This window comes from Bos javanicus, chromosome 1 (assembly GCF_032452875.1).
Source record: "Bos javanicus breed banteng chromosome 1, ARS-OSU_banteng_1.0, whole genome shotgun sequence".
Classification (NCBI taxonomy): domain Eukaryota; kingdom Metazoa; phylum Chordata; class Mammalia; order Artiodactyla; family Bovidae; genus Bos; species Bos javanicus.
Window position 1 is genome coordinate 116,825,328 of NC_083868.1, and position 14,146 is coordinate 116,839,473.

Here is a 14,146-nt window from a genome sequence, read left to right on the forward strand (position 1 = left end):
TCTTTTTTTTTCCTTCCTTATTAATTCCAAAGGCTACCATGCTATGTTTGAAAAGCAAATTTTAAGAATGTTACACATTAAAAACGATGCTTCTATTGAAATACAGTTGTTTGGTATTTGCATTCAACAACATCAAAACTATCATTTGTGTGGATAAAGGAGAGACTACAAAAAGATCTTTTTTGTCAATTCATGGGGCAATTTACTTTCAATTTTTAAACATACAAAATATTCATTAAAGTAAATGCTTCGTCATTTCTTAAATAAAAAGTATTGCCACAACCGAGGTAGGGGAAAAACAACTTCCCCTCACTTCTTCCCACTTGGGTTTCTGAAATACTGGGTTAGTGATGATGCGCAATTTCCTAGAACGCTAAGAAAATACCCACTGACAAGCACTTGCCCTTAATGAAACAGAAAGAAGTGATTTATGGAAACTCAAATGGAACTAGTGTTAAAGACAAAAACAACAGTGGACAGCAGGCCAAAAAAGAATGCTTCTTACCCTGTGAAGAAACTTCCACAAAACTCCAGGGTGCCTCAAGCTCACTGTCAGGAATGAGGAAGAACATGCTCAGTTTCACTATTAAAAGACTGTGTGATGTTAGTCACTTCAGTTGTGTCCAACTCTTTGTAACCCCATGGATTTTGGAGCCCAAAAAAATAACGTCAGCCACTGTTTCCACTGTTTCCCCATCTATTTCCCATGAAGTGATGGGACCGGATGCCATGATCTTCGTTTTCTGAATGTTGAGCTTTAAGCCAACATGCGACGTTTTTGGGGTCGCACAGAGTTGGACACGACTGAAGCGACTTAGCAGCAGTAGCAGCAGCAGCATACCCCAAAGTGAAGAGGGAAGTACACATATGACTATGTCTAACTAAAAAAAAGAAAAATAAACTTTACCAAAAACCTTTGATTTCAATGTTTCTTCATATCATATTTTAAAACCAGTCACCACTCAGCTGGCAGCCACCTGTATCTCAAATTCTTTCCATCTCACCTTCACCATCCCCCAGTGAGTGTAAACCCTGATCATAACTGCTCACTTAACTTGCCTACTACAAAATACAAGTGTATTTTTCAGTGAGTCCTAGCCAGTAATGATGCACATATTAGTGTCTTAAAAGAGAGAGCATTTCGTATTATGATGAAAGTTAACACTGGTTCCTAACCCAAATCAAACACAAAGTTTGAGAAAGACTGGCACTTTTTCCCACTAATTTCTAAGTGAATATATGTAAAAATTATTCTTTTGCAAAATGATAATAGCTATCTGAATTTGAAAGACCACCAGTGTATCTGAAACCAATGGACAGTGTCATCATAAGTGTCCTTATAGAAGACTGTTGTTTTCAAAAGTTCCCTAGATCCACCTTACATTCCCTCCAGCTTGACAGTTCTCATTTAGTCTTTTAGAGACTTTTCTTTTGAAGAGTGAATACCAAAGGAATGCATTTTAGATCCTAGCAAAGCTTCTTCTGACTATTATTTAGAAAACTAAGAATTACTAGGAGAAAAAGAGACAAAGCCAAAGTACCCACCAGGTCAATGAAGCAACAGAAAAACCAGATCAGATCCCACCCCAAATGATCAGGTAATGATTTGCTTTGACAAATCACCTTTGGCCCACACAACTTACTCCCTCAAAGGACGAAGAAACATTTATCTAATTTACATGTACATCAGAGGGTCCCTTTTCATACAAGTTATTAACTACTAAGTACCTGTCTCAATTCATTATGCCGTTGTGGCCAAGTTGACAAAAGTACATTGCAGGTTTACTCTCATAACTTAGAAAAACAGGTCCAATACATTTTTGAATAAAAAAAATTACCAACTATAAAACAGTGTGCACAACATGGTAACATTTTTATGTGGGCATGCTGTTGTTCAGGCACTAAGCTGTGTCCAACTCTTTGCAACCCCATGAACTGCAGCATGCCAGGCTTCTCTGTCCTTCGCTATCTCCCCGAGTTTGCTCAAACTGATGTCCATTGAGTCAGTGATGCCATCCAAACCATTTCATCCTCTGTGAGATGATGTGAGATTATGTGAGCATACTCAGAAAAATTCTAGAATGTATATATCAGCCATCACCACTGGTAGTCCAGTGATTAAGAATCCGCCTGCCAGTGCAGGGGACATGGGTTCTATCCTTGGTTTAGGAAGTTTTCACATGCCACAAGATAATTAATAAACCCCGTGTGCCACAACTACTGAGCCCACATGCTCAACTACTGAAGCTGGCACACCCTAGAGCTCCGGCTCCACAACAGAAACCACCCCAATAAGAAGCCCATGAATGGCAACTAGAAAATATTCCCCATTCACCGCAGCTACAGAAAGCCTGCACACAGCAACAAAGACCCGGCACAGCTAAAAAAAGTTTTAAGTAATTGATTAAAATAAATAAATAAACAAAACAGAGCCAGAAAATGTATGTAGCAAAAATGTTAACCGTGATTATCTCTGTACATAATGATTTTCCTCTTGTATTTCCAAATTCTTCTTAAATGAACAAAAAAATGAAGACAAAAAAATACACTATATCAGACTCTATTAAATCACATATTTTTTGTATGTTAGCAGATGTCTCACGGCAGTATTAAAACTGCAACAATTTTTTAAATTATCATTTTGAAAGCTGATGAGTATCAGTATATATACTAAAGAAATTCTGCTTAAACACCTGGTATCTTTAACTCATAACACCATTCAAGATGCAAAAATTGGCGTTCTTTAAAATCATTATGATGAAAAACACAGCTTGAGTGATTTCAAAAAAACATAGGTATTACAACAGATGAATAAAAATCTTTCCTCTACAAAAACAAACAAATCTTAATTCTTGAAGAAACCTTGTACAAAATTGAAAAGAACTTCTTGAGGAGGCTTTCATAAAGGTAAAATATTTTTTTAAAAAAGAAAAGAAAAAAACACAGTTAAACTATTTGCAAACCACAGTTTCATCTACGTCAATATGCAACATTTTAAAACCACACAAAAAGGAAAGGAAATTTTTAGTGCAGCCGGCAGCCCTACAGCGGGCCTGCTACCGCTGAAGCTAGCCAAACAGCTCATGTTTCTCTGAAGACTTGGAGCAAGGCCCGCTGAAGCACGGAGAATACATCTCCAGGTATGTCTTCCTAAATACTTAATATATTCAGTGTCTTTACGTGGCAGGGAAATCTATGATTTTCAGTGCTTAAACCATGTGAGCTGAAAATGCCAACATGTAATAAGGTTGCTGTAGAAGGCGGCACCAATTATTAAACTCCAAATAGATTCTCAGTGTGAACTACACTGTAATTTTCTTCTACCTGAAGACCTCATCCATCCCTTTAAGAAAGACAGCTTAATTCACACAACACTGAATACTACTTCCTGATGGGTAAGCCGAACTAGTCAGTAACTCGATTTTAAAACTGGATGAATGAAGGCTATGTTGTAGTTCTTCACCACAGGGCACAACAGGGCTCTACAAACACTGTGATAGGTAATTTCTAGAAAATTCCATTGTGACTTCTGTAAAGAAGGATCTAAGCAACGGGCACTCTAAAACAAAGGAAACCCTAGAAATCTCTTCTTGATTTTGCTGGAATACACCTGGGCACTTTAGATGTCCACAGGCTAATAATTGGTTAAAAAAATATATTCATTAAGCACTTAGTTTTCAAATTCATGATGGAAAACCCAGAATGCTATTATAATTTAACAACTATTAAATATTTGATATGACCAAAAATTTTAAATGAGAAGTGTGGGCTTCATTGCAAGCTAGCTGGAGGTTCAAGAAAAACAACTGGGAGGCCCTGCATAACTCTCAAGCAGTATTGAGTGAATAGTTACATTGTAATTATTTTTAAATAAATTACCCATGGCTGGTTACTTCCAGATATACACAGGTACACAGAACACAGAAGTCGCTCAGTCGTCGGACTCTTTGCGACCCCATGGATTGTGGCCCACCAGGCTCCTCGGTCCATGGGATTTTCCAGGCATGAATACTGGAGTGGGTTGCCGTTTCCTTCTCCAGTTCCAGATACACAGTACACTAACTGATCAAAACTAATTAATTCTCTAATCCTCTCTTTACCACGTAGTCATCTATAAAATGAGACTTTACTGTATGAGCAATAGGGCACTCAAAGAAACACATTATATGTTACGATCATAATGTAACATTCGAAATACAAGAGCCTAGGCCAAAATCTTCAGAGAAGGCAATGGCAACCCACTCCAGTACTCCAGTACTCTTGCCTGGAAAATCCCATAAACAGAGGGCCTGGTAGGCTGCAGTCCATGGGGTCGCTAAGAGTCAGGCACGACTAAGCGACTTCACTTTCACTTTTCATTTTCATGCATTGGGGAAGGAAATGGCAACCCACTCCAGTGTTCTTGCCTGGAGAATCCCAGGGACAGAGGAGCCTAGTGGGCTGCTGTCTATGGGGTCGCACCGAGTAGGACACGACTGAAGCCACTTAGCAGCAGCAGCAGCAGCAGGCCAAAATCCTAGCCTGTAAAGGAACAATGAGCAAAGGCGGGAGGTGACAGTTCATCTACACTGACACTAGCTTTTGACCCAGAGAACAAAAGAATGTCCAGAATAAATGGTTAATAAATAAATGGTTATTAGCAAAAGTCAAGTCATAAGGATGTCAGTAAAACCTAGAACAGACTTCAGATCTGAAGGGCTTTCTTTAGGCATTTAGGATAGGCAGAATGGGGGCTGGGAAGGATACAGGCAGAGAGCCTAGAAAATGATCAACAAGGTGAGACCCTAGTCTGCTCCAACAAGCCAGGGAACGCTGGCCAACACCCAGGAGCCAGACCTCAGCGTCCTCAAACCCAGGGACTGGACCAAATGTTATAAATAAGGGTTCCCTGCACCCTGGCAGTCCTATGAGCCCCAAATGCTATCACAACAAAAAGTACAAAGGAAGGAAGGAAGTGCTCCCAGAACAGCAGGGGTCCCACCAACTAAACTGCAGAGTTGGGAGGAAGACAGTGCAGATGACATGGAGAGACTACAAACAGGAATTCTGAAAGAAAAGAAGGTTTAAGCTTAAAAGATAGGACCGAGATTTTTTTTTAATACATCTATTGTAAAATGAAACATCAAAACACACAGAGCCTAAATGTCGTTCATTAGTATTTAGGGGAAAAATTAAGAATGAATATTTTATTTCTGGTCTTTTACATGAAAATTTTTAGACTTATAGTTCTAAAATAAAGAACTTAGTAAAGGTTTGATATTATAATAAAAATAAGTATTATATGATACCACTTATATGCGGAATCTAAAAATAATGGTACAAATGAACCTATTTATAAAACACAAAGAGTCACAGATGTATAAAACAAACTTATGGTTACCAAGGGTAACGGGGGGAGGGATAAACTGGGAGATTGGGACTGACATAAACACACTGCTGCTGCTAAGTCACTTCAGTCGTGTCCGACTCTGTGCGACCCCATAGACGGCAGCCCACCAGGCTCCCCCGTCCCTGGGATTCTCCAGGCAAGAACACTGGAGTGGGTTGCCATTTCCTTCTCCAATGCATGAAAGTCAAAAGTGAAAGTGAAGTTGCTCAGTCGTGTCCAACTCTTCGCGACCCCATGGACTGCAGCCTACCAGGCTCCTCCATCCATGGGATTTTCCAAGCAACAGTACTATATATAAAATAGATAACTAATAAGGACCTACTGTAAGCACAGGGAACCCTACTCAATACTCTGTAAGGACTTACACAAGTTAAAAAAAAAAAATCTAAAAAAAGAGTCGATATATGTTTGCTGTACAACTAAAATTAGCACAACATTGTAAATCAAGTATACTCCAATAAAAATTATTACTCAAAATAATAACAATAACCACCATTATTATTGTTATTATTACTGAGACACAGTTTCAAAGTGGTTTTGAACATGGCTTCTAAGATCAGACTGGCTGGCTGGGAATCCTGGCTCTGTAGTTTACCAGCTATACAACCTCAAGTGCTACTCAACCTCATGGTGCCTGTTTTCTCATCTATAAAACAGGGATACAAATGACCTAATTTTGTTCCTTTTTATAGCCAAGAAATATCCCATTGTATATATGTCCACTCATCTGTCAGTGGACATGTCGGCTGCTCCACGTCCTGGCTACTGGAAACAGTGCTGCAGCAACACTGGGGCGCATGGTCTTTTTGAATCATGGTTTTCTCAGAGTATATACCCAATATATGGGCTCATGGATCACATGGTAGCTCTATTTTTAGTTTTATAAGGTACCTCCATACTCCAATTTAAAAAAGGTAAGGGAGACAACATCTACATAATAGAAATAATAAAAGATTAAATCAGTACATGTAAAGTATTTGGCATGGTACCAGATACAAAGAATGTGTTTGATGACTATCACTGAGTTTAGTACAGAATGATGTTATTCCTGGACTCTCAAGTCCTATCTCAAGTAGGGAAATGGGAAAAACATGTACTCTTTAAATGTCCCTTTAATTTAGAAAGCTTTATATACATCTGCCTTATCCATCCACTTACATATTGTCTCACCCCAAGATGTACCCAATGGATCATTAAATAATTAAGAGAATTAAGATTCAAAAAAGCTTCTGAAGTTTTTATGCTTTTAAAAGGAAGTTTCAGAAAAATGGCCTTCTTAACTCCTAAAGTTACTGGTTGCTATTTTTAAAAGCTGCACATGAATTTTTTTTCTTGCTAAAACACAAAACCAATCTTCTGATCAATAAATCACAGGAAGGAAATTGTTTAATATTCATGAGAATGGTGCCACAGCCCTAAGAGCATGAGTTTATGAAGCCTAGTTTGTTTAACTTATGCTATAAATCATCCAATATTCCAGATACAGAGGGAATATGACAAGACTTTGTCACTATCAGCGATGATCACAGTGGTTCCAAGGGCAGGACTTACACACCTGGCCCTGACTGCCTTGAAACCCACAATGAAAGAAGAAAAAAATAAACCCCTCAAGTGCTCAAGTTAGATGTTTTGATACTTCTATATATATAACTGAGCTTCTCTTCTGAGAACTTGTTACCAACAATCATATACCCTTGCCCTAGAAACCTTTAAAATATAATCTTCGTCAAACTTCTTGACCAAGGAAATATCTATGCGAGCACTGTTCAAGAGAAATATAAAGCAAACCACAAAGCTATTTTAAAACTATCTTGCAGCTACACTTAAAAAAAGCAAAAGCAGGAGAAATTAGTTTTAATAATATATTTAACCTAATGTATCAAAAATATCGTTTCACTATATGCTCAATATAAAAATTAATGACACATTTTACTAACTGTTGCACTACATGCATAAAATAGCACAATTTTACTCCTTAAGCCTTTGAAATGTGACCAGCTCAAACTGACTTGTGCTGTAAGTGCAAAGTACAGACTGGGTTTTAAAGATTTAACGTAAAATATTGTAAAAATAGTGCAAGTAGTAACTACTAGTTATAATATTTCATACTAAATATTTTTTAAGACCCAGTATGTACTTTGCACTTACAGCACAGGTCAGTTTGGACTGGTCACTTTTCAAGGGCTTAATGGTCATCTGTGGTTGTAGGTTACCAAACCAGACAGGACAGGTCTACACCATCATAATCCAGAACATCAGGCAAAGACCAGATGCTAATTACAACTTCTTCTGTTAAAAAAGAAAAATGAAATGAAATTCTGATTATAAAACTGTTCTGGTAGGTTACACAACAAAAGGCCTATTATTTAAATAAAAATCTTTTAGATTTTAGTACAATTTTCTGTCCCCTCTCACCTCCCCCTCTCCACCTAGGTTTCTCCAGCATGAAGAGTTCATGAAACCTATGAAAACAAAAGCCAGGAAGCCTCATTGAGAGCAATTCAGGCTCAGCCACAACCAAACCTTTTGTTTCCTCTATTTCTCAGAAATTCAGTTCACTTATCTCCTCTACAAACTAACTTCCAACCCAACTGGTTACAAACAAGCTATCAGGATGCAAAAGTGTGAAGTCAAAAACATCCCTTCTAGCAGCAACCTACACGGGATTTCCCAAAATCACAAAATCAGACCATGGAAACCCCATGCTTCCTTCCTTGTAATCGAAGATGTTCCCACCAATTCACACATCAAGTAACTTCACCAATAAAATTCTAAGAAGCAGAGTGATTGCGACCATGGTTCAGGAATGCAATTGTGTTTGAAGAAAACAATTTCTAATTTGAATTACTAACCTCCCTTCCCTCTCATTCGTTTTCTTTCTTTCTTTTTTTTTTTTTTTTTTAACAGATTCTTTGGAGCTTTTTGTCTTTGTTTTGTTCTTTCTGGACGGTCATACCTACTGTCCTTGAAGATGACCAACAGTTCTACCTTCTGCCCAGTTTACAGAGACCTGGAGCCATTCACATATTTCTTTTATTTAGTTTTCCTCATTGGAATTATTGGAAGTTGTTTTGCAACCTGGGCTTTCATACAGAAAAACACAAATCACAGGTGTGTGAGCATATACTTAATTAATTTGCTTACAGCTGATTTCCTGCTCACTCTGGCATTACCAGTGAAAATCACTGTTGACTTGGGTGTCGCACCCTGGAAGCTGAGGATATTCCACTGCCAAGTGACAGCCTGCCTCATCTACATTAATATGTACTTATCAATAATCTTCTTAGCATTCGTTAGCATTGATCGCTGTCTTCAGTTGACATACAGCTGCAAGATTTATCGAATACAAGAACCTGGGTTTGCTAAAATGATATCAGCTGTTGTGTGGCTAATGGTCCTTCTTATAATGGTGCCAAACATGATCATTCCCATCAAAGACATCAAGGAAAAGCCCAACGTGGGCTGCATGGAATTCAAAAGTGAGTTTGGAAGAAACTGGCATTTGCTGACAAATTTCATAAGTATAGCAATATTCTTCAATTTCTCAGCCATCATCTTAATATCTAACTGCCTTGTAATTCGACAACTCTACAGAAACAAAGATAATGAAAATTATCCAAACGTGAAGAGAGCTCTCATCAGTATACTTTTGGTGACTACAGGCTACATCATATGTTTTGTTCCTTATCACATTGTCCGAATCCCATACACCCTCAGCCAGACAGAGGTCATATCTGACTGTTCCACCAGGATTTCACTTTTCAAAGCAAAAGAGGCCACACTGCTCCTGGCTGTGTCCAACCTGTGTTTCGATCCAATCCTGTACTATCATCTCTCAAAAGCTTTCCGATTAAAGATCACTGAGACATTTGCTTCCCATAAGGAGTCCAAGGCTCAAAAAGAAAAACCAAGGTCTGAAAACAATGCATAAAATACAGGATTTTTTTTGCATGCTATAATTTCTTGCCTCACTAGACAATTAAGTGTACAAACTCCTGGGAAGGAGGGGAAAAAGAGCCTCCGTAAGTAAAAATACAGGCAGAGGGCAAATGCGGTTTGGTTTACTGAGAAACTGTTTCTGAACACAAGCCCAACTGTACTCTTGTGGTTGTTGATGCTCCTTAATACAAATGTTTGTACAAAAAAAAAAAAACAAAAAACTAAAAAGTCTTGTTGAACCAATATAAACCCTGCAATATCCTTAAAACCTAAATGAGTTCTATGACACAGAGTCTGAAATATTCATTAGGTATTCATTTAAAGACCTGGAGCTGACTTCTGATAGAAATATGCAAAATACTCTCTATGTGAGTTGCCAGAAAGCCCTTTAGCAACACAGTTTAAAGCCCTTTAGATCACTTTAAAAAAAAAAAAAGGGCAGGTGATTTCTTACCTGAAACCACCTGAGCCTGATTGATTTTTAATCCATCACTTAAAAACAGTAACTTTTTGGCTCAATGCTCCAATTTTTAACATCTAAGTGTGTCCTCGGAGAAGGCAATGGCACCCCACTCCAGTACTCTTGCCTGGAAAATTCCATGGGCAGAGGAGTCCATGGGGTCGCTAAGCGTCGGACACGACTGAGCGACTTCACCTTCACTTTTCTCTTTCATGCATTGGAGAAGGAAATGGCAACCCACTCCAGTGTTCTTGCCTGGAGAATCCCAGGGATGGGGGAGCCTGGTGGGCTGCCGTCTATGGTGTCGCACAGAGTCGGATACGACTGAAGCGACTTAGCAGCAGCAGCAGCAGTGTGTCCTACCACAATAGCTTACAATTTTTTACTTATAAAAAGGCTTGGAAAAACATGGTTTTTGAACGTACTATAGGATATCCTTATATTTTAACTATAGGTTATAAATAAAGATTGTTCTACTGTTAGTAATGACAAATCCAGTGATTTCTTATTTTTATTTTGTAGCAGTAAAGAACATACCCCATAACATCTTCAAGTGGGGGGTCATTGAGTTATACTAACTGCTAAAACCACTGTTTTGGAACTCACATCAAAGGTATGGAAAACTAGCACCAGTCAAATAGTCTTGAAATAGACACGTCAGCTCCACATTGCAAGGACTTATTAGAAAGAAACGCAGCATGAGCTTAGCTGAAGTGTGCCCCCCAGGTCCTAAAGATGAGCTTGACCCCATGGGGGGCCAGCCATGTAATGTATGCGTGACTCCACTCTCAGGGTCACAAGCCATTGATCAAATTCTCTCAAATGCGAGTAAAGCAGAAAGGATTCAGTAGATGGTATTAAATGAAGACTTATTTAGGGAAGGAAGACTAAAAAATTAAGATAAGCATATACAAGACTTTGTATTGTTTTCGCTTCAATTATAAAAGCCCATGTCAAAACCATCAGTAATGCAATTATTAAGAAATGGTGTTGTTTGAGCAAAAACAAACACATAGACACAGAGAACAGAGTAGTGGTCGCCAGAGGAGAAGGGCTGAGAAGGATGACATGGGCAATGGGGATCGGCTGGTGGCGACAAAGGGAAACTCAGTTTGGGTGGTGAGCACGCTGCGGGGGATACCGCAGTAGAAATAAAATGTTTACACGTGAAACATCTCTCATGTTATAAATCAACATTACCTCAATAAAAATAAATGATCTCAAAGGATAGGAGGGAGGGGAGGAGGCAATAAAGGGAGAGAGAAAGACAGAAAAATAAGGAAAGAGGGAAGAAAAGAAGGAAGGAAGGAAGGAAAAAGAAATGGTGTTCCTGGAAAGTAACAAGTTTGAATTCCAGACTCATTTTTTAGCTCTGTGCTGAGAACTATTTTCTGACAGCTGAACCTTGGACAACTCCTGCCCACAGCTCTACTACACATTCTCTGAGGATGTACAGTCTGAGGAGAATAGTAAATGAGAAAATGCACCCAAAAAAGTGCCCGTTACAGCTCTACCATGGTAGGCACTGCAGCAACCCCAGCTGGCTAGTGGTAATGACAGGAAGCCCTGTCGGTATCACATGTCTGACACAGATAGGGTCTAAATGACCCCAAATTTTGCGGCAGAGGCTGGTTGAATGCCTGGACACTAGAACCTGGGCTTGGTGGCCCACTGAGAGCATAGTCTTACTGCTGAGCAGATGAAGACATCATTCATACAAGAGCATATATGAAACTAGCTTACTTTTCTGAATCTTTTAGTCAAGGTGCCTTTTAGTCTTCTCTCCTTGGCCTTCACTCACTAGAGCCACATTTTAAAGACAAAGTGGGGGTGGGGGCGGTAAAAAACAAACTTTTTATTTTTAAATCATATTCTTGTATTCTCCTCATGTGCATAATAGGCGAGTCAGACTCACTATAGCATCCACAATGGCACAGTTTTACTAGCATACGCTTTTATTTCCCCTTTTCTGATGGTTTAGTCTAAATTACACTGACAAAAAAAGGCACTTCTAGACAACTGGTAATAGAAGGCTATTAAAAAATTCTATCCTATAATGTCAAATTTCTAGCAGTTCTTTTATGATTTCGCATCGCAGCTGAATTCTGTCATTATCCATCAGGAGACTTAGTCCCTGGAAATCATTCACACTCTTTCCTCTAAGGAAGAGGACAGTCTTGAGAATTTAAGTGCTGGGAACAGCTGTGTCACCACCACAGGTCACACGAATTCACGTAAATGACAGAAGAAAGAAGCGCACGCTCGCGCAGCCCCCTGCTCTCATACCCGCACACACAGGGAGACCTGCAAAGCGCCGCTCACCCAAGAGAAGAGCACAGAACCCTCAACCAGTCTGAACCGTTTTCAAGTTTCTGCCGTATCTCCTTCCTTTCCCCTATTTCTTCCAAATACACATTTTGGGATAATTTAAAACTTACAGATAAAGTAAAAAGATAGTACAGACAGTTCCCGTATCTTCTTCATCTAGTTTGCCCTAGAGATAAAGCCTTACATACCATGATGTATTTGTCAAAACCAGGACAGTAACACCAGCACATTAATATTAACTCAACTCTAGACTTTAATATGGAATCTTGACTATTTTAAAACAAATCAGACATCATGATAGTTCACCCATGAATTCTTCAAGATATATCTCTAAAATATCAAGCTGTTTCTGCTGCTCTAAATACACTGTGAAGTTGTTCCAATATGTAGAAAATGAGTGATGCCCACAGGTAACAGATGAAAAATATTGGTATATTCAACCAGTGATGAAAAAGAAAGAATTTTAGTTACTTTCAATATAGTCCTAGACATAGGATAATTAACAAGGGATTCTTAATTGTAACAAGAAAAAAAAATATATGGGTGTAGTGATTTCAAAAGTCATTTCAGAGGATGTTCAAAAATAACCAGAAAATAAAAAAATTTAAGAAACTATTTAGCCTAGAGATCAAAACTCCACAAAGGTGTCTAGGAAATAATATAATATGCACCTCACAATTACATTTTTTTTTAAAATAGTAGTAATAATAGTCTTATATAAAAAAAATGACTCACTGAAATAAGGTAAAATTCCACGAAAAAGGATAGTGAACCTAAGAATTTTAAAAAATTTTTCTATAAATTTTGGCCCAATTTGCATTACATGTATCAGAAAACTAATCTTGTTTCCCTTCAAAATAAAGCACATCACTTGTTATGACTCAAACACTAAATTTCCCAGCAACTATTTCCCATGTGCTATCGATATCCAGTTCTTACAGTCAACAAGTGGAAATCCAAGTCTATCACATATATGACCTCTTCTATGAAGCATGAGCCAATTTTTCAACCAGAGGTTTTCCCCTCCTCCCATCTTTATTCTTTCAGAGTAGCAGAAGAGCTCTGGGAATGTCAAACGGTTCACTTTTCAGTGGTCACTTGGGTTTTTACTCAAGTTATTTCACTTATTATGGTGCTTGTCATTTTATAGACATTTGTCTCCCTATCTTTTTCATCTTTTCTGTGCTCAAAAGTTCTTACTCATCTGTATAATGCCAAAAGTACCTACCACAATACAGTGCAGATAAAAGCTACGTAGTAAATGAGTTTCAAATCGAAGTAGGAAAATACATACAGATATAATTTGCAGTGACTCAGATGCTCTTAGTACAAGTATACTAATATGGAAAATTTTGCTAAATGTCAGTAGTACGACACCACAAATGTAGACTACACGAGCACATAAGCTACATGATAAGAACCATAACAAACAAAAGCAGGTAGTGAATACAAAACACTCACCTCTTTCATGTGTAGTACTCAGGCAAGCAGTTGAATAATCAATGACCCTACAATGAAATGATCAGCTTGCCAACTGACAAGCGACTTACCAGAGGTATGGGAAAATGGGTTGCATACTGCAGGTGTCGTAGGAGGTCATAATTAGATGGAAAAATCAACTCCCTTGGTTTTTCTCTCTTCAACAGCTTCTCACCATTAACTGACATTCTTCTGCCCAGAGAAGGGTTGGCATTCTCACAGGACTCTCCAGGCATGGGAGAAAAAATCTAAGTCATGTAAAACAAATGTTGGAGACTGTAAATGAAAGAGCAAAACCAAAGCACACAACTTCAAACAACACAAGACACTCATACCATATCTTTTCCTTATTTAACCATTAGCAAAATAAGGAACTGTGTTAATTTCCACAAATTTTATGTTCAGATAAAGAGCATCATCTCCCGTTCCAAAGATGAGAAACTGGCAACCACACACACAGGTAAGACGCGTGCACAGCTCCATTTCCCAGAGGACCAGAGACGAAATTAGACTGATAACTAAGTGTCTTCCTCATAGGGCTACATTTCCTA

At 38.4% G+C, this 14,146-nt stretch overlaps 2 protein-coding genes across 11 annotated transcripts in view; one reads left to right on the forward strand and one right to left on the reverse strand.

Annotated features, from left to right (window-relative positions):
- The window catches only part of MED12L (mediator complex subunit 12L), a 363,490-nt gene that overhangs the window by 234,657 nt on the left and 114,687 nt on the right, over positions 1-14,146 (reverse strand). For all 9 annotated transcript variants that reach the window (XM_061418660.1, XM_061418677.1, XM_061418696.1 and 6 more), the window contains one exon: positions 13,667-13,843. In XM_061418660.1, coding sequence (XP_061274644.1) covers positions 13,667-13,843 — 177 coding nt within the window. The remainder of the gene's footprint in view (positions 1-13,666; positions 13,844-14,146) is intronic.
- GPR171 (G protein-coupled receptor 171) lies at positions 2,846-10,270 on the forward strand. 2 transcript variants are annotated; one of them, XR_009736750.1, is made up of 2 exons: positions 2,846-3,140; positions 7,823-10,270. XR_009736750.1 is itself a non-coding variant. In XM_061418882.1 (2 exons), exon 2 carries the CDS (start codon positions 8,361-8,363, stop codon positions 9,318-9,320), a length of 960 nt encoding a protein of 319 aa, XP_061274866.1. In that variant the 5' UTR covers positions 3,013-3,140; positions 8,297-8,360; the 3' UTR covers positions 9,321-10,270. The 2 variants fall into 2 exon arrangements, 1 of the variants encoding a protein (XP_061274866.1); XM_061418882.1 differs by having other exon boundaries at positions 3,013-3,140; positions 8,297-10,270.